Source organism: Syngnathus typhle, linkage group LG13, assembly GCF_033458585.1.
Source record: "Syngnathus typhle isolate RoL2023-S1 ecotype Sweden linkage group LG13, RoL_Styp_1.0, whole genome shotgun sequence".
NCBI classification, from domain to species: domain Eukaryota; kingdom Metazoa; phylum Chordata; class Actinopteri; order Syngnathiformes; family Syngnathidae; genus Syngnathus; species Syngnathus typhle.
Genome location: NC_083750.1, coordinates 8,581,028 through 8,599,912, shown reverse-complemented (window position 1 = coordinate 8,599,912; position 18,885 = coordinate 8,581,028). Strand labels below are relative to the sequence as shown.

At 49.0% G+C, this 18,885-nt stretch overlaps 2 protein-coding genes across 5 annotated transcripts; both read left to right on the top strand.

Annotated features, from left to right (window-relative positions):
* The first annotated feature begins 86 nt into the window (after window positions 1-86).
* Window positions 87-1,456, top strand: LOC133165319 (leptin receptor gene-related protein-like). The gene is made up of 4 exons (XM_061294881.1): window positions 87-221; window positions 427-502; window positions 753-936; window positions 999-1,456. The coding sequence occupies exons 1-4, from the start codon at window positions 206-208 to the stop codon at window positions 1,113-1,115; spliced, it is 393 nt and encodes a 130-aa protein (XP_061150865.1). The 5' UTR covers window positions 87-205; the 3' UTR covers window positions 1,116-1,456.
* A 534-nt stretch (window positions 1,457-1,990) lies between these two features.
* Window positions 1,991-17,671, top strand: LOC133165306 (cAMP-specific 3',5'-cyclic phosphodiesterase 4B-like). Of its 4 annotated transcripts, XM_061294858.1 has the most exons (17): window positions 1,991-2,138; window positions 3,926-4,046; window positions 4,772-5,019; window positions 5,794-5,991; window positions 6,069-6,105; window positions 6,239-6,309; window positions 6,700-6,746; window positions 11,089-11,201; window positions 13,867-13,960; window positions 14,225-14,433; window positions 14,519-14,617; window positions 14,703-14,867; window positions 15,043-15,142; window positions 15,231-15,385; window positions 15,492-15,614; window positions 15,682-15,864; window positions 16,036-17,671. In XM_061294858.1, exons 2-17 carry the CDS (start codon window positions 4,002-4,004, stop codon window positions 16,333-16,335), a joined length of 2,187 nt encoding a protein of 728 aa, XP_061150842.1. In that variant the 5' UTR covers window positions 1,991-2,138; window positions 3,926-4,001; the 3' UTR covers window positions 16,336-17,671. The 4 variants fall into 4 exon arrangements, with proteins under 4 accessions (XP_061150842.1, XP_061150843.1, XP_061150844.1 ...); XM_061294859.1 differs by lacking the exon at window positions 14,519-14,617 and having other exon boundaries at window positions 1,995-2,138; XM_061294860.1 differs by lacking the exons at window positions 1,991-2,138; window positions 3,926-4,046; window positions 4,772-5,019 and adding an exon at window positions 5,100-5,466.
* Window positions 17,672-18,885: the final 1,214 nt, after the last annotated feature.

Genomic DNA, 18,885 nt, shown 5'->3' with positions numbered 1-18,885 from the left:
AAGTCAGTAGTTGAGTGCGCCACACGTTGCCATGTGATGGAATAAACGACTCGACAAGAGTCGCTTTGTGTCAATCGGAAGGGCACATTTGCAATCACTTGCGTCATTGTGGTGCATCGTCCACTTGACTGGCGAATCACGTGACCGCGGAGAAAGAAGCAAGGGAAACCCCGCCGAGCTGAACCGAGCCGACTAGTCGTCTGTCATGGCTGGTATCAAAGGTATTTGCTTCAGTGTGAAAGCTGGAAATAGTTGCCACTCGGCACTTTTTTTCAAGTAGTTGAGCTATTTGACAATCGGAGCATCCTTTGTGTAGCTTCAAGTTTGGCAGAGCCATTATCAATCGCGCTCACCAACAAGTGTCCTATTTTAACTCAAGTCATGCTTTTCTCATGGACACATGTTTTTTTTCTTTTCTTCCTGTAGAGCTGGTCGGCTTGTCTTTTGGTTGCGCCATTGGGCTGACGTTTCTGTTTCTGGGTTGTGCAGTGCAAGAATATGGGTACGTTTTTTTTTTTTTTACAACAAAGCGGCCATAGTCAAATGCGACGTCACAATGGAAAACATTGATCTTGCTTGCAGACGCGGTCATGTGACTTGGCAGACTCTAGATTCCAAACATTGGGTGACTTTATTCCCACTGTCCATCTTGATAATTTCCACTATATAAAAGATGGACAAGAGCAAAATCTGTCAGAAATGGAACATCATGCAATCACAATTGAAAATTCATGTATTTTGTCTCTCTGCAGAGTTTACTACCCAATGTTTGCACTTTTTTTGTACATCCTGAGTCCGGTCCCGCTTGTTTTGGTCAACCGGGTCAGTGACGAGTCGGAGCCCGCCAACGCGTGCAGAGATCTGGCCTATTTCTTAACCACCGGAATCGTCATGTCGGCTTACGGCTTCCACCTTGTCCTCGCTCACAGCGGCACGGTGAGTTCTTTATTCTTGTAGTTTTTGTTTCGACCTGTTATTCCTTGTTTTCTCACTTGCAGGTGGAGTGGGTTGCCTGCAGCCTGGCGCTGATAGGGGACACCATTATCTTCTTCACAATCCTCGGCTTTTACAAGGTGTTTGGAAGTAGTGAAGACTTCAATTGGGAACAGTGGTAAGGTGGAGTTTTTGTCGTCAGGGTCTGTTCCGGAAGTGATTTTCCTCGCTACGGATGACGCCCATTGACTCGTGTGCCACTTGAAAGTTCGGGGAACACAACAGTATTTACAGGGCGACCCAAAATGAAATTGTTCTCGACAATGGTAGTCAACATTTGATTCAAAAGGCAGCTTTTTCTTCCCAGACCAGTCATTAAAGTCTTGAATTGCTACCCGGAAAAGATCAGAGCATGTATGTGGAGTTTGTCACGTGACGTATCTCGGTGAATTCTTACACACTCATCAAAGTGTTTTATAAGCTCTTGACTGAATTTTGTCTTCTGATTAAAATTGTATTTTGATTTTGTTTGTGGAGTTGTTTGAGGTGCAACAGTGATACTGAAAAAGATAGAAGCCAAAAGTGAATATGATGAAAGCACTTAGCTGTTGCTTGGCAACAGCCATATCATTCACATTGTCCTCCGAGACTGACGCGTGATGTGGCCTTGAACGCAACACGTAATACTTGAGTGGCATAAGTGACATTTTGGTCGTTAAAAGCCATGCACGTGCAGAATGGAAACTTTCGAACAAAAATATGAAGTTCCAACAGTAGCGACTAACAAAACAAAAGAAAAATAGCAATGACTACTATTAAACTGTAGAACGATAGTTCAGTAAAAAAAAAAAAAATCGAAATGGTGTATTTTATAAACGGTAACTGCCATTCGGTCCAATGAAGTTGTTCGAAGGATTGCGTGCAAGAACAGACGGACAGATGGATCCACGCTTCTTGGGCTGTTTGTCAGTCGGAAGGATCCCGGTAGGAGTGGGACGGAACGCGGCTGTTCTGCCCACCGGCGTAGCACACGCGCAGCTCGCGGAGGGATTTGCGTGGCGGGTGACAAAGCCAATCGATGAGCCGCGGCACGCGAGCGCGAAGCGCGCAATTAAAGCAGGACCACAAATGAGAGCGAGCAGGCAAACAGCGGGACCACGACTACGCGAGGACGTTCGACGGCACCGCCGAGTTCAACTCTTCGGGTATGTTGCTCTCCAAATGTCTTTTGTCTGACTCCAGTTATCTCTGATGTCCTCCCGCAACAGTCAATGAACATTTTGGAAACGACATATGCAAAGTTGCGCAACATTTACTGATGCTGGATTTGATGTACTGTGCTTCAGCCCACTTTCAAAATCTCTTTGTATATTTAGCAATATCATTCTAACGATGAACGCAGAATCGACGCGTACGTGATGATGACGTCACTGGCAAGTTTTGAACATCCTGATCATAGTCCTATTTTGTAGGAACTGGACGTGATTGGCTTTAAATGACAGCATCATACAAGGTCGTTCCCAGATTATCAAAGAGCAATTTTGTGTTTCTGTCTTTGTCTTTCATCCTTGTGCCTGTTTGCATGCGATTTCCTAACTTGGTTTTGGCAATTGCAATTTCCTGACAAGCAATTAGTCGAGAGGAATTTCCAAATGTAAACTGCTATTCAGTAGAGCAGAGACAATTACCGAGGCTGAGCAATCCTAATTTGACTCAGCTTCTGCATTTCCATTATTATCTGCCTCCTCCTCATGCTTGAATTTCCTTATGATTCATGCATTATTCACTGACCATTGCAGAAAAGGCTAAAAAAAGAAAAAAACTCTTGTGAATCTTGATGGTTAACTAAATACTAATAAAAACATTTTGTAACATCTACACAGTTACCGTTTTTTTATTTGTAATTAACATAAAGTCAATTATTAAAAGTGTCTGCAGATTTAAAGTGGGAAGAAAAGTGACACAAAAAATCTTGGTTGCATTGATTTCAATCCCAATAGAAAAAAAAAATCATTCAGTCACGTAACGAATTCAATTTGTGAACAATAAATGTTCCTGTCAAGTCATATGAGTAATGACCTCCTCACTCATAATGCTTCGATGAGATCTTAAGAACATGTGCTTAGGGACAAACAAGCGGTTGTTGCCATTATCAGATTTTTTTAAATTTACAATTTGATTATTGATTAAACCAAAGCAGGCTTTGCCTCCAGCTCCATTCGCTACTTGTTAATCAATGCTAGCCGAATCTAGATTGGGAGCTTTATAAGAGTGATGGAAATACACTCCCTCTATTTTTTTTGTTTGTTTTTTTTCCGCCCCTCCAGTTCTACTGATTGACTTGAGATATTCACTTGCACTCTCCAATTACCTGTCTGCCATAATACGGATCAGCTCTTCATAATTATGTTTTATGACTTGAACTCTGTCACGGCTGTTCATGTGCAATTATTGGTGTGCACACGGCGGGCGTCCAATGCTCCCCTTGTTTTCTTTGAGTGAAGAAGAAGCATCGTGTAATCCAGATGAAATTCTTATTTCTTTAGCCTTCCTTGTTATGGCACCATGAAAGCAGGTGCTGTGTGATTTATTTAATTTAATCTTTTTTAAAGTACGCTATGTATTTTTCCACCATTCAGTGTAGGAAATTCGAGCCAAAAAGTGCACGTTTGTCCGAGTGCCGGTGGGTCGGGGATAGTGCGGACGGACGCTGGATGCGGAGTGAATCGATGGTGGCACGCATGGAAATATTGATCCATTTCTGATGTGCCTGCCATTTGCTGGGTGTCCATCTCTGGTTAGTTTCTAACGGATGAGTTAAAGCTTCATTTTCAGGGTCAATTGGCTAGAGTGCTGTGGAAGACCGTATTCAAAAAGCACTTGCTGACCATGCTAACGTTGAATCTGTTCTGATTGTTTGTCCTTGTTTAGCATGCAATTGGAAAGTGCACAGAGAGCGCAATAACGAAGCCGCATTTGTTATTGTGTGCAGGTGAACCGGTGGTATTTCCAAAACAGGAACAGAAAGAAAAGGCTGCCGCCGCCTGCAGCCATAGTGAAAGCGGTTCATGATGAAGAAAAGCTGCAGTGTTCAAGGAGTCACTTCGGGAGACGTAAGTATCCATTCTTGCCCGTTTGTGATCTCCATTCACTCTGACTCAAAACGCTTGTTGTGTTCTTTCCTTTGGAGGCGACACCAATGAGCGGGTGTGTCGTTTATTGCTAAACAAAAATGACTGTTCGGTCCCCACGAGCACACGCAGACCTGAAGTGTGAGTGTGTGTGTGTGCCCATCTGTTGTGTTTCTTTCGGCGACGATGTCGTCGTCCAATTGGACGGCCCGTAATTCCCGACCGACTGTGCCTGGCTCCCGTCACAGTTTTTCCCTTTTTGTTTTGATTTGCGAAATGGTTTGTAAGCACCTGTCCTGTTTTGTTGTTTCATTCTCGACTTGTATTTGTTTTCTTTCTTTCATCTATTTTGGTTTGAGGCAATCCAATAGCAAAGGTGTCTTTTTTCACGTCAATACATGAAAAAAGACTTGCATTCCATTTGCAGCGTTCCCGCCAGTGGCTGCCATTTGAACCAAGAGATCAATCAAGTACTGAAATGACGTCCGGATGTTGCTATTGCGATCGATAGTCAATTGTGCCGTGCCAGCGGAAAATGTGGATATTTCTGAACACACCATCTTTCAAGGAAACAAACGCCCAGGCTCCATTTTCACTTTTTGACATTTCCAAGAAGGCCCTGCCGCGTGCAAAGTCAGCAGAAAGATGCCTTGCTCCTTTTACCGTGAGCTGCCGATGATGATGATGATGATGTCATTCTCCTCCAGGAGAAGACCCATCCTCCCGGCTGTCAAAGTCCCTCGGGCAGCACCCTCGGAGTCGAGCCGTGTAAGGTCCACCGGCGCTTTTCCGGCAACTTGCAGCTGCCTCCGTTGTCATGGCGACAAGCCGACAAGGAGCGAGAGCGGAGACGTTCGCTAACCCCGGAGGAAGACCCCGTCACTCCGGCCAGGCCCACCAGTCTACCGCTCGCTTCCCTCCCCCGGATCGACATCACAAAGGCGGACCCCGACAGGTCAGGCGTCCATTTCCAAATTATGAAGTTATCTTTTTTTGTAGGACAACCTCGTCATTTGGGTGAAGTGGCCAGATAATCCGCCAGGGTTTAACGTAGAAGGAAAAGAGACAGGCAGGCAGCCAGATAAACAGCCAATCCCTTCGCCGGCAACCGACTGGCCCAGCCAGCCAGATGTGCCAGATGTGCCTTATCCGCCCGGCGGCGGGCTGGGCTGGGCCATGCATTATCCCGCCGTGCGCTCGTGGACAGAAAGAAGCTCCGGCGTCATTTGTGGATTATGCATGCACGGGTTCCCGGGTTAGCCGCGACGAAGCGCTTGGACCCGACCAGAAGGGGCAAGCAAGAGACAGCGATGTCACGGAAGTCCCCCCGGCGTAGATTCGGCGGGCACTTTGAGTTCAGCGAGGAGGAGGCGCTGGGCCAAGCGCACCTCTCGGCTTTCAGGTGACTCTTGAGCGCGCGTGGCTCCTGGCTTTGGCAAATTTGTCGCTATCCTGCCCGTGGCAGATGACGAGATGATGTCGCTAATGTGTCAAATCGGGATTAGGCTGATGTTAAATGAGATGGCGACGGTGCTGTTGTCACATTCATGGGATGTGTGGCTAACTTACGACTTTGCGAATGACTTGCCTGAAAGCGCCTCTTGCAATTGCGCCATCTTATTGAACCTGAAGATTGCTGCTGCTTCTGCTGGATCAAAATTGAGTCCAGCGTGGCACGTTTCCCTGCGGTGGTTCTCTTCCAATCTCCTGTTGATGTTCTGCTCCTCAGCTCAGAGGGAGAGAACGGCGGCCCGTCGTCGTGCCGTAGCCCCTCGGAGCCGCAAGCGTCCCCGGGTTCGGGTCTGGTTGTGCATCCCAACCCGGCGAGCCACGGCCAGCGTCGAGAGTCTTTCCTGTACCGCTCCGACAGTGACTACGAATTGTCCCCCAAGTCTCTTTCTCGAAACTCTTCCATCGTTGGAGAGCTGTGAGTGCTTTGCTATTCGTGGCCGCCCACGCTCCACCACTTTTTGATGACTCTTTTGCCCTGGCGTTGGGTTTCAGGCACGGGGAGGACTTGATCGTGACTCCCTTTGCCCAGGTAAGTCAACGTGGGTGCTTTTCTGCCACCTAGTGGCCACCAGTTATCTTTCACCTGCAATACACTTGATTCGATTGTTCTCTCATCGTTTTGATTGCAATCCGCCTCTTGTTGACCTGAATTGTTTTTCCAGGTTCTGGCGAGCCTGCGCACCGTCAGAAACAACTTCAGCACATTGACAAACGTGCAATGTGCATCCAATAAGTAAGTCAAGCGCTATCGCCGCCTCGGCTCGGCTCTACACCAAGTCCGGTGTGTTTTCCCAAGTTCCCCTCCTTGGCACACTTGATTCAAATGGTCGCTCTCAAGATGATGAGCGGATGGATCATTGGAATCAGGCGCGCAGGACCGGACCTGCCTGGCGCTGCTCTAAAATTCCACCTGAGGGCGCCACTCTACTGAAAAAACAGTTGATTTCAAATTGCCCTGGCAGCTTCCATTTGTCAACAAACACTGTCAAGTGTCAAAGAAAAACAGTCTAAGCATTGTTTTGTGCTTATGTTGACCATTTAAATAATATATAATTAATATAATATGAATTCAGCTGAAAAGTATCTTACATTTTTCCATTTTTGTGTCGCCGTGCAATTACAGGAGGTCTCCTGCGGCTAACCAACCTCCTCCAAAACTCAGTTTGTCAGGTAAGCTCACTTGGTGACCTTGTCAGAATAATGCGTGGCGTGACGCACACGCAACAAGCCTCCGACAATGATAAAGGTAGCTCATGCTCCAAATTGGCATGGACCCAAAGCACCAAATTCCCATCATTTTGAGAATGGCTGTTTATTACCTATAGGTTTGCCTCAAATGACACGAGGAAGTGGTGCGAGGTTCGTGTTAGAGATATTTTTAGTAACATCATTACTCATAAGCCTGGGTAATGTCTTTGTCATCATCTTTAATCAATTCAGATCATTGAGAGGAAGTTTGCATCCTCTCATTTCCTGTTTTTTATTGTTTGTTTTTTTTCCTCTCACCTTCCCAAAACGTACACGCTGGCTTAATGACTCAAAGACGGAGGTATGCGGGTTTTTGGGGCTCGAAAGAATATTCCCCGTTCCGCAATCAGAAAGTACGGATGAGAGCAGGGGAGGAGCTACGGCTATTGTTTCCTGCCGCACTGGTTCTTCCAGCTCGATTGACGTCAGTAAGGCCTTCAAAGATCTCAAGCATCTCAACTTCCCATCATCGCACCGCTTGGGGAAAAAACAAACTAGTGCGCAACTTGTCAACAGCTTGGCTTTGCTTCTGCATACAACCATGTGTTAAGGCGAGGAAGAAAGGCAAAGCCGTCACACTTGAATGTCATCTTTTCTGTCATCAGATACTTCTGAGACGACAAAGAACTCCCACCTTCCCCTGAGTAATAGTGATTGTTTGTTTCTCACCTCCCCGAACAGAAAAGGAGACCAGATTTTTCCTGTTTTGCCCCTAATAGTGAGAAAACATCCGGTCTGCCTGGGTGGGACCAGATCTTAAATACCAACTTCCCAGATAGAATCAATTTTTTTTTTCCCCTCCCAAAGCATTTGAATCCCATTTGATACGGGCCGATTGAAAAGAGCCAAAACGCACGTTGCCTCAGTCACGAGCTGTGAAGTGGAAAAGGCGAGCAGGGGCCATGCTGCCGGACGCCCTCGTGTGTTTTGGACACACACCATCTGACTCGGTCTCGTGAGTCCAGCAGCCGACAAAGGCCTCGACTGATTCCGATTAGAGGCTTTGCTTTGCTTCGATGAGTGGCAACGCACATGCTGTGACTGTCTCATATGATCAATCCGGAACGGTCATCAGGAGCATGAACCATTCCTAGTCATTTGTTTTGAATATTTTAGCTCTGTCTAATCATGTACGTATATTTGACTCCTTGAAAGTGGCTGGCCCGCATATGATTTGTCCGCTCACTCGCTCCGGTTCAGTCTGGGCAGGTAACTCAAATCCGCAGCGAGAAATCCGTTTCAGGATTTCCAGGCTCGCGGCCAAAGGAGAGGATCCTGAGGGCTGGAAGCTGAAGCTCGTTTAAGTATTTGAATTATGTCATTGACGTCAGCAGAGTCGTAAACCTTGTTGCGGCCCATCCCTCCGGCCGTCCCGTGCCAACAAAGCTGCATGGCGCATTGTTTGAGGAGTGTCAAGTGAGTGTGCCTGCGTGCGTATGTTTGTGTAAAGACTCCAGTTTTGATAGGTTATGTAAACTCCCTCATCGAAATTCCAGCTCGTTAGTAAGAGAAGCAGTTTCGGTGTTGAACGCAGATGTGCTCTCGATTCGTTTTGATTCACTTACACACAAAACGATTCGGAACCAGTTTGACACGGACGTACGTGCTCTCGATTCATTTTGCTTTACCTACACCCAAAATGATTCTGATCCAGTCCCAACCCCCCCCCCCCCCCATAGGAAGACAAAGACTATAATATACGAGTATACGTTGCACCACCTCCTCAGCAGGATGATGACTTAATTACTGGGGAGTCAAATCGAAAATTTTCACAAGGAAAGTGAGCAATGTCACGTAAAAAAAAAGAAATCTGATGACATGAACGACCTGCGGCAGACTTCATCCTGGAACGAATTATTTCCCTTTCCATTATTCCCAATGGGAAAAACATCTTTGGAAATTGAAACAAACAGCAGTTTGACGAGGGCCACTTGTAGGGTCCAATTTCAAACTATTTATGTCGCAATTTATTTCACTGCCAACATTTAACCGTTCAGCTCGAAATAGTCTTACTGACGTACATCGGTTACGATAAGGTGACCAAGTGGTCGGACATTTACAGAGTCAAACGTACGAAACAATGAACAGAGTATTGTTGCACATTTTCATTGCTGTCTCTTTCTCACAATGAGGTCATGGTGAAGAATGTTGCACTTGAAGCTAGCTGTTGACTCAAGCCTAAGTGAATGTATTATTTCCTGATAAGCATGCATGAATTCAACATGAGTCAAAACATCCACGTCAAAGTTGTGGATGAAACATTTTTCTTCAACGTCTAATGCTGCTGCTGCTGCTGCTCACGATATTGCAGCAGTGCTTTTCTATTTCCTTCTATAAGAGTTGTGCTTCTCCTGTTGCCGCCGGCCCAAACAAGGTGGCAGAACGGATAAGGCCGTGCACTTTGGCAAACCGCACGCGCGCTTCAGTCAGACGGCCAAGGAAATGGCTTTGGCTTGCATGAGCACAGAGACGGGCAGTGTGAGCCGGATGAGAGCGGAAGGTGTCTTGGCCACCAATGAATTTTGGGGCGGGCTTAGCCCAGCCAGTGTTGTTGGCGCTCACAGAGGCCGGTTTGTAGCCCTACAGGCCAGAGAGCCGAGCCAGACAGAGCGTGTCTGGACACTGAGGCCTGTTGTCCTCATAGCAGCCGCATATGGCCGAGGCATTAGGACACGGCGCATGAAGAGAGAGAGAAAAAAAGAAGACGTCCATTGAAAAACAAGCTGGAAAAGTACCCCGCACTCCGTCCGGGGCCCGAGCGTGCGTCATGGCGCTTTTGACGCTGGAGCCAATCAAGTTTGCAAACAAGGTCAAGCCAGAACGCGTCGGCTTCTGCTCAAAGGCCCGAAATGCAACGTCGCTATGGCTGTAACTGACAAAAATCCAAATATGTTGGACAAACATGGCTAATAGGTTTGGGAGATATCCAAACATACCGCGTTATAGGGGAACCAAACCAGAATAGCAAATAACTTTATTCCAGCAAATGAAAGGATTTGAGGGGCGTCTGAAAAATAGGCTCCTCAAAATGCGAATAATTAAGCCGCCCGCTGATAATTGTACGGCAACTTGGAATTGCCGTACGGCTCCGAGTTCAAAGTACATCTGCAAACGTTTTGGAGTCATATCACCAATAAATATTTGTCTCATTCTAAAAATGAGCGAGCGGCGGTATTTGCAGCATAGGTGAGCGCCTTTGATTTTTGCCCAGTCCTTTTGAACTGCCTCTTTCTGTCACGCTTGACCGAAAGGAACTAGAGCAGGATGTGGTTGCACCTTCTTGGCAGTAGAGAGAGACCGAGACCGAGACCTCCGCTCGTGGACCGATTCCAAGTTTCGACAGCTAACCACGTTTTACATTGAAGACTTTTTCACTGGGATACCTCGCTAGTTTCTATCCAAGGGTAACTTTGGCGCTCAAGTCGGGGCAAATATTTGGAAGGTGAGCGTATCTGCCGACGGGCTGGGCGCTTTGAAGCTGGATCTTGACGTAAAACGGGGAGCAGCGTGCTGGCTGTCTTGCTGTGCTAAGCAGAGCAGATGGCCCAAATGGATTCCATGTGTGACGCTTTGCTTATGAGGTCAAGGAAAAGGAAGGTGGGGAGATCCAGATGTGTGCGCAGGCACAAATTTGTTGAATCAACAAACGCTTCATACGACATGCGTAGACTGACGCATTTGCACGTTGAAGTAATAAGTCTCTATTTCTTTTTTTTCTTTTTTCTTGACATGCACCTGGATTGTCCTACACCTGGTCTGAATTCTGCCCTCTCGTGTTTTATGCAAGTTCAAATAGGAAGTACTTTGACTTTTTGGCACCTGGCTCAGTCCTGCTTTGGCCTCCCTCCAATGTTTGCTGTCCGATGCTACTTCTCTAGTCAGAAATGACTCAACCCCGATCCGGTCGCAATGAATGTCGGCTTGGGGACAACTGCAGGAGGCGGCAGCACGCGGCTGACTTTGTCCAATGGCTCCGTGAGCTGCCAAGGGGGAGGGGGGAGCAGACTGAGAGAGGGGGGGGGGGGGGGTCTGCAAAGGCACAGAGAGAAAGGGGCTACTGAGAGACTAACTGTAGTAACTCAGTTTGTCTGAGAGTTGAACTTTGTAAGGCGGTGCAACAAAATGAAGGAGTTGTGTGCGCGCAACTCCCCGTCTTCGGTCTCCGCCGAAGCTCCCGGCTGTTCGGCCGGCATGCTGCCGGGGACCCTCGACATGGATTTGGATCCTTTGGGCCCTGACTACGTGTCCGTGTGTCTGTTGGCAGATGAGTCTTACCAGAAGCTGGCCATGGAGACTATGGATGAGTTAGACTGGTGTCTGGACCAGTTGGAGACCATCCAGACCTACCGCTCCGTCAGTGACATGGCATCCAACAAGGTATGAGTCTTCAACCTTTATAATATGTTAAGGAATATCCAGAAGAAAGCGTGTGCATGTGTGTCGTTGACGATGGATGGCGTGTGGAGACCTCTGAGTGTCACAAGTAGCTACGTTGCAAGATGCTGTGCTAGCGTCAAAGCTCTCAGGTGTATCCGGGACCACACAGCCCGTTGACCGCTAGCCTGGTCTGGATGACCTCAGCCTCCTCCACGGCCGTGCCCCGCTATGATTAGCCTGGCCGCTGCGGCTGCCGTTGCCGGCCTTGGGCAAACACAGCCATCTGAATGCAGTTAGAGGAGTTTAGCCTTCTGCGGGCGGGCTGACGTGCGAGCGAGCCCCTGGGCCGGTCGGAAACTTGAATTCACGTGTGGTCACTTGCTCTTTGAAGTGCTGCCGTACTCAGAGGGGAGGGTGGGGGAATGATTGAAACAGAAGTAGTGGAGGGTCTGGAAGAAATGGCCATTCAATTATAGCCTTCCATAAAAGTGCGGCCGGCGTCTCGTTCATTTTTGTCTCGAGGCCAGATTCTTTCTTTTGATTGCTCAGCGTTTACCGAGAAACGCCTGTGTTGACACTCCAAACAGACGTAAATGAGCCACAAGTCATTCTGGGCTTTGCCAGATTGCGTCGTCGTCCTTCTTTTGCAAGAGGCCTGCAATAGTCTTCCTGCTGTTTGAGTGAAGGAAGGCCAAGGCATGCCGTAAGACTTGTCACAAAAGAGTGCTCGACACGCACGCTCCACCGTGCCTGTGGTTTTCCGCGTACCAGGTTTCATACCTGAAACCCGTGCCCGGCCGGTACTTTTGTCCAAACGGTGTTCGTCATCTGTGAAGTAAAAGAGGAAGGAAGGAGGTGGAGACACATTTTGCCCCGAGGTGGTGGGCGGAGCCATCCAGCCGGCTCTTGTGAGACTGAAGGCCGGCTACTCACTTAACACTTAAGTCATTCCGCTGTGAGAGCTTCACTTGTCGCTTTATGGAGTGATCCCTCCCTGGACTACACTCAACGATATTTCATGTTGTGCTTGGACTTTTGTCACGTGACAATGGGACTATGTTTACGTGAAAAAGAGAGAACAAACGCTCAGATGCTAACTAGTTGGAATAAGGTAAGTTGTGGTGCTCCGAAATGAGCTGTACACACTGCATTTTGGCCACGGGTGGATGGATGGAATGGATGGATGGAATGGATGGATGGAATGGATGGATGGAATGGATGGATGGATGGATGGATGGATGGATGGATGGATGGATGGATGGATGGATGGATGGATGGATTTGAGCTCGGGTGACAAAACTGATCACCACCAAATGTAATTCTTTCGAACTTGTGTTGTTGAGGTCAAAGGTCGTTTGTAGCACAGTTAAGCCTGTGGCAGTCTTGTTTCGTGGTCGTTGTTAGTGGATGATGACGGTGGCTTGATGTCATTTCAGTCCGCCTACCCTTCCTTCATTTAAATGGAGCGTCATCGATTCTATTCATCACATTAGCGACGTCGTCTTGGCCGCCTGACAAATTTGCATCATTTCCTAAATGTGACCTAAATTCACACCGTCCCACGGCGAGCAGAGACGCCATTCCCCACCTAAGCTGAAACGTAAAGCGAGACTCTCCTTTAATGATAGACTTAAGCAAGTCCACCAGCTCCTCGTACAAATGAATCGAAGCGGCGTTTGCTCGCAACACGCCGGCGCTTTGAAGCCCGCCGTTGCCGAGTACACGTCGGATCTGTTCTGCATGACTGAGCAGAGGAAAGATGGGAGGCAAGCAGCCCAGATGGCGGCCGACAGCGGCGACGGGCTTGCGCGTGACTCGCAATATTACCCGTGACGAGAGAAAGGGCGAGAAATATTGCCAGTGGGATTCCCCCAACTTCCCTTTTCGATACAGAAAAGCAAGATGGGAAGATTCAGCAGTCTTTTCACCTCAGGGGACTCCTCTCTCACTCTCTCTCTCTTGCTCTCTCTCTCTCTCTCTGTCTCGCTCTCTGTCTCGCCTTGCTTTCCTTTTTGCATCGCTCAATGTGGCAACAGGAAGGCTGGATTTCCCCCTCCTATGTGACAGGATTCCATCTGAATGGCGAGAGGCGCTCAGCAGGGAGGTCGGATGTAGCGAGAACGACAAAACAAAAGGAAATCTATTGAGCGCGAGCCTGGGGCTGGGTTAGGGGGGGGGGGATTCCATCACATGCGCCGTGATTCCGTGATGAAGATGCGCATCTGTAGCACAGGCAGCCCCCCTTCTGCTGGGGCCGGCGACGGTTTTGGACACTTGAGCAAAGCGGTCGCGTCTGGAGGTCTCGGGATGCGGGTCTGAGCTCAGTCGCTCAGAGAGGAGCGCAGGAGGCTTCTGCCGGGGTTCGGTACAGCTCAGCATCATGCCTGAGGCCAACTACATGTTCTCCGTGTCCTGGGGCTACATCAAGGTGTGTCCCATTTAGTCACTGGAGCCCAGAAAATGAACGTCCTCTGAAGTCCACGTGTACAAACTGTATTTGAAATGCCTCCAAATCAATTTGGATTTCTGTCCAGCCCAATTGGGGTGGACTGATTGTACGCCTCCTCCGTATGGTGTGCAGCAAATTATTTGGGGCTGTGTCAACTGTGAAGGGTAATATAGCGCGGTCCTCATGAGACTTTGTTTCCATTTTGTCTTCAACCAGTTCAAAAGGATGCTGAACCGGGAGCTGAGCCACCTGTCTGAGATGAGTCGCTCAGGGAACCAAGTGTCAGAATACATCTCCAACACATTCCTAGGTGAGCCCCGATCCCGACGCATACGCACGTACTTTAGGAACCGGCTGGTGTAGCCGCTCTGATCCGGTCTGGGGGGCCCCCCCCTTACTCTGACTTGCGAGCCCACTCCGCCGCAGAGGCCACGGAGTCCCCAAAGCACACGAGGATGATTTCTTTCTTTTCTCGCGATTCCTTACTGCTGTCGTTTCAGCGAAGGATGAGGTGGCATGCTTTTCCGGAAAAAGACGTTCCATGATTAACGCGGACGTTTGTGAACCCGCGCAGACAAACAGAATGAGCTGGAGCTTCCGTGTCCCGTTCCCAAATCGAGGGAAAGGAAGCGGCGGCAAGGCCAGCAGCAGCAGCAAGGCGGGATGATGACTCACATCGGCGGGGTCAGGAAAGTCAGCTACACGCCGGGCATCTCTGGAGGCGCCGCCACCGCCGCCAATCGCTTTGGGGTCAAGACGGATCAGGAGGAACTGCTGTCTAAGGTGACGAGATTTCCATCTAGGAAGCAAAAAGGGCATATCTTGGACTCAATGGCTTACAGTCCTCCTGTGTGTGGAATGAATTCAGGACCTGGAGGGCATCAATAAATGGGGACTGAATATCTTCCGGGTGGCAGAGCACTCCCACAACCGACCCCTCACTTGCATCATGTACGCCATCTTTCAGGTCCGTGTCCAAGTGCCGAACCCAAGCTTTCTTCACCGACTTTGGTTCCCGGCCCAAACGTTTGCTCTCTGCCTGTGTCACGCAGGAGCGAGACCTGATGAGGACCTTCAAGATTCCAACGGACACCTTTGTGACGTTCATGCTCACCCTGGAGAGCCACTACCACTCTGACGTGGCTTACCACAACAGCCTGCACGCTGCCGACGTGGCGCAGTCCACTCACATCCTGCTGTCCACGCCAGCGCTAGACGTGAGTCCTCCTAGCCGTCATTTGGAAGCGGTTCAATTTGAAATTGACGTCAAGCCGAATGACATTGCGTAGCAGACAGCCAACGGCAACGAGGAGGGAAAGGCGCGACAAGCCTGCTCGCCCAGTTGGTTTAATGAGCCTCATTTGTTTGATTGTCCTCTCCCATCCACGGCAGGCCGTCTTCACCGATCTGGAGATCCTGGCGGCTATTTTTGCAGCCGCCATTCATGATGTGGACCACCCGGGCGTGTCCAACCAGTTCCTAATCAACACCAGTAAGTGTCGACTCGTGCGAGGATCAGCGTGGGTGTCGATTGCACGGTCGCTATAGTTACCCGCGCTCCCTTTTATTTCATTGCGCAGACTCCGAACTGGCTCTGATGTACAACGACGAGTCGGTGCTGGAGAACCACCACCTGGCCGTGGGCTTCAAACTGCTGCAGCAAGACAACTGCGACATCTTCCAAAACCTCGGCAAGAAGCAGAGGCAGACACTCCGGAGGATGGTCATAGACATGGTGAGCCAGCCTGCAAGTAAAGCTGGGCGACGCCGGTCACAAGGGTTCGGCCGGGCGCCAGGGTCACCGTCACGTCCTTGCCTCCTGACGCCCTCTTCCTCTCCAGGTTTTGGCCACGGACATGTCCAAACACATGAGCCTGCTGGCAGACCTAAAAACCATGGTGGAGACCAAGAAGGTGACCAGCTCGGGAGTGCTTCTACTGGACGACTACACAGACAGGATGCAGGTAACCAGCTAGCACCTGGGACAAAGGGCAAGGATCCAGAGCCTCAACCTTGGGCCGTTTGCCGCAGGTTCTTCGTAACATGGTCCACTGCGCCGATCTGAGCAATCCCACCAAGCCTCTGGATCTGTACCGGCAGTGGACCGACAGGATCATGGACGAGTTCTTCCACCAGGGAGACCGAGAGAGGGAGCGGGGGATGGAGATCAGCCCCATGTGTGACAAGCACACGGCGTCCGTGGAGAGAACGCAGGTGGGCCGCTTGTGGAATTTCCACTTGGGGGCGGGGCTTGCCATTTTTAATGCAATTCGGTTTTATCGAAAATAAAGGGTTCTACTCCATTGCGATGTGAATTCAAGCCGTATTTGTCTCGTGTACTGACGCTATCCCCCCTTCCTTCCTTCCTCCCTTCCTTCCTTCCAGGTGGGCTTCATCGACTACATCGTGCATCCTTTGTGGGAGACGTGGGCCGACCTGGTCCACCCGGATGCCCAGGACATCTTGGATATGCTGGAGGACAATCGGAACTGGTACCAGAGCATGATCCCCCAGAGTCCCTCCCCTCCCTTCTACTCCGGCGACGGGGGCCCACACGGGGAGACGGAGGGCCTCCCGCTTGCCAGCAAATTTCACTTTGAGCTAATGCCGGACGAGCGGGAAGAACGCGAGAACGCGCCGACGACGCTCCCGGCGGCGCACGACGTCTCTCCGGCCGAGACTTAGCCGCTCCGGAGCGAGCGGGCGCTAGCTCGGAAGATTGCGGCACCTCTCGGAGATCGTGTTGAACTGCAGTGGAGCAATCCTGCAGCGGCGGCTCTTTGGAGCTTCCCGAGAACACGCGGCTGACGACCGCGGCGGTTTGCTTTTGAAAGCGGCCGGCCCGCTTGCTTCTATTGAAGCTCGCAAACGCGCCGGCTGCTGTCCCAAAGGAAGGCCAAGTGCACTTGTCGGAGCGGTGGGAAAAATCCCCAACCTGCGCTTCGGGACGTTTGTTGAATTCATTTGCAAACAGAAGCACGCTACTGGTAACCAAGACGGGTTTTTATTTGTCTCTCCCTCTCTCTCCAGTGTCTTAAAAATGATTGTGTGCCTTTTTTTTTCTAACAACCATGTCCTTTTGTATTTGTTTTTTTCTAATTTATTGAACACATTCATGTAGCTGTGATAGCTTTTTGTACAGAGCACACAAGGTGTTTGTCTCACACAGTCTTCCTAAAGTTGTGGCTGGCAATAGCGTAAACTCTTCCTCACCGAGCGGCACCAATTTCAGCGCTCGCATCTCCAGATCAAAGATCACTTTGACTTCCCAGTACTTTTTTTGCACTTTGCGGCCCAAAGTGAGGACACCAATGGTTAATACGTCAAACCAAAATGGGTGTGTACGTGTGTGTGTTTTTCCTCAAATCCAAAAATGTTGTCATTTTGATGGTATTGCCGCCATCTTGTAAAAGTGTGAAAAGGGAGGATGCTAAAAGCCAACCATAAGTTTGTTTCAAGGAACCCTAACCCCGTGATTCGTTGCGAGCGATGTAATAATGGTATCTTGCCGTTTTGATTGTGGCACTTTGCCGACGGTTCTGCAGCTGGTTGCTGATCTGTCAACATTACCTTCCAGGTACCGCGTGCTGGCTTTTTGTGTGTGTAAAATGATCAGAGAATTGCACAGACTCTGGTTGCACCCAGTGTTGTGTTGTTTCTTTCATTTATTCTCTTTTCCTTGTACAGTGTTATTGTTGTGTTATTTATACGCACAAACACGTCAAATCAGTTTGAGCAAACCGGTCCGGTGGCTCCATGCTCGGCTCTTTTGTTGACGTGACGTGATGCGGTTCCAATTGGAACTTTTGGAAAAGTACTGTACTTTTGAATCCACCTCGCTCGGGGTGCAAATTATGTTTCACTTCAGCTATTCAAGTTCTCCATCAACGTGTACGGTGACGGGTCATTGTACAATATCGGTGCCGCCAAATTGATTTTTTTTTCCACGAGTAAGATGCTATATGTTGTGCTCAACAAATGTTTTTCTGTCCGATTATTAAAACGGGCGTGAATGACAATATTTTACTCACTCTGGAGTCTTTTTGGGTGGCTACGATAAGCGAAATGGGTGGGTGTCAATCTCGAGTGGGGAAGTCTCTTCCAAATTCAGTCGCAGGGGCCACAGACTCGACACAATGTAAACAGGAAGAATAGAAGAGATAGCGATGCTATGTGTTCAGCCCTCAGAGCATTCACTCTCCCATGGCCTTGAGCACCTTGACCCAAAGCGATAAGCACCTGAAATACACGATGGGCAAGCCGGGAAGAAGAACGCAATCGGCGTGAAAGCAGCTGTGACGTCAAACAGCTTTGGCTTTCTGACTAAGTCAATAAAGCACAAAAGGAAACGCTTGATCTATGATCTGAGTTTTGTGTGGCTGTCGAAGGACGAGCATTCATACGAATACCGGTGTGTGTCCAGAAATGTTGATTGCTCAGTATTGAGCATTCGTTCCAATATTCTTTGTCATCATTCCCATTGACGTTCAGCCATTGTGAAACAAAAACTTGAAAATGACTTTCAACTTTGGTTGAGAAAGATAACGGTGAGACAGTCGGTGATTTATTTTTTCCGACAATTGACAATTATCATCATACTCAGTCAAATCATTTTTTACCGTTACCCATATCCACCTATAAATCATTCTTATTCAATATTTTTTAATAAGGACTTTCTTGGGCTAGCTGACTCAGATTTGGGTCAAGTTGAAGGCAGGACGTAGCAGTAACAGAAGATCTGAACTACTTTCCTGGACATCCTGTAAAATAGATGGCGCCGTCTATTTACAGTAAATACAAGTTCAGTCGAGGATCTCTTCTTTTTTTTTTTTTTTTCTTCTTCCATGGAACTGCTCCACTTTTCCGCCGCGGTAATGGGCAGGGAGTTTCTTTCAACCTCTAACACGAGTCAAGCGGTTTGTCACCGACTGACGTCAAGCAACTGATCCACCTCTGGCAGCCAGTGGCGTCTCTGACCGGTCTGGTTTCGGGCTGGACCAGACCGGAGATTCCTCCTGGCCGCTCGCCCCCCCTTTCCTCAGCTTTGTATCGGCCGGGTCCCCGAGAAGGCCCGCAAGCTTTGGCTGAGGCAGGGAGGAAAAGAGCCACTTCCTGCAAAACAAATGGGCTCTTTCCCTATCCTCGTTATGAAAACAAACGTCTTCCTGAAGTTTTGACTCACCAGCTGCTGTTTGTTTTCATTTGGACTGACAGCGACTGGGCAGTGGAGGGGAA

Excerpts from the sequence above, each read along its gene's own strand:
- LOC133165306 (XM_061294858.1), top strand. The coding sequence starts at position 4,002 with ATGATGAAGAAAAGCTGCAGTGTTCAAGGAGTCACTTCGGGAGAC. Across the intron at positions 4,047-4,771 it reads AAGGAGTCACTTCGGGAGAC|GAGAAGACCCATCCTCCCGG; the intron begins GTAAGTATCCAT and ends ATTCTCCTCCAG. Across the intron at positions 6,747-11,088 it reads TCCAAAACTCAGTTTGTCAG|ATGAGTCTTACCAGAAGCTG; the intron begins GTAAGCTCACTT and ends GTCTGTTGGCAG.
- LOC133165319 (XM_061294881.1), top strand. Across the intron at positions 503-752 it reads TGTGCAGTGCAAGAATATGG|AGTTTACTACCCAATGTTTG; the intron begins GTACGTTTTTTT and ends GTCTCTCTGCAG. Across the intron at positions 937-998 it reads TCCTCGCTCACAGCGGCACG|GTGGAGTGGGTTGCCTGCAG; the intron begins GTGAGTTCTTTA and ends TCTCACTTGCAG.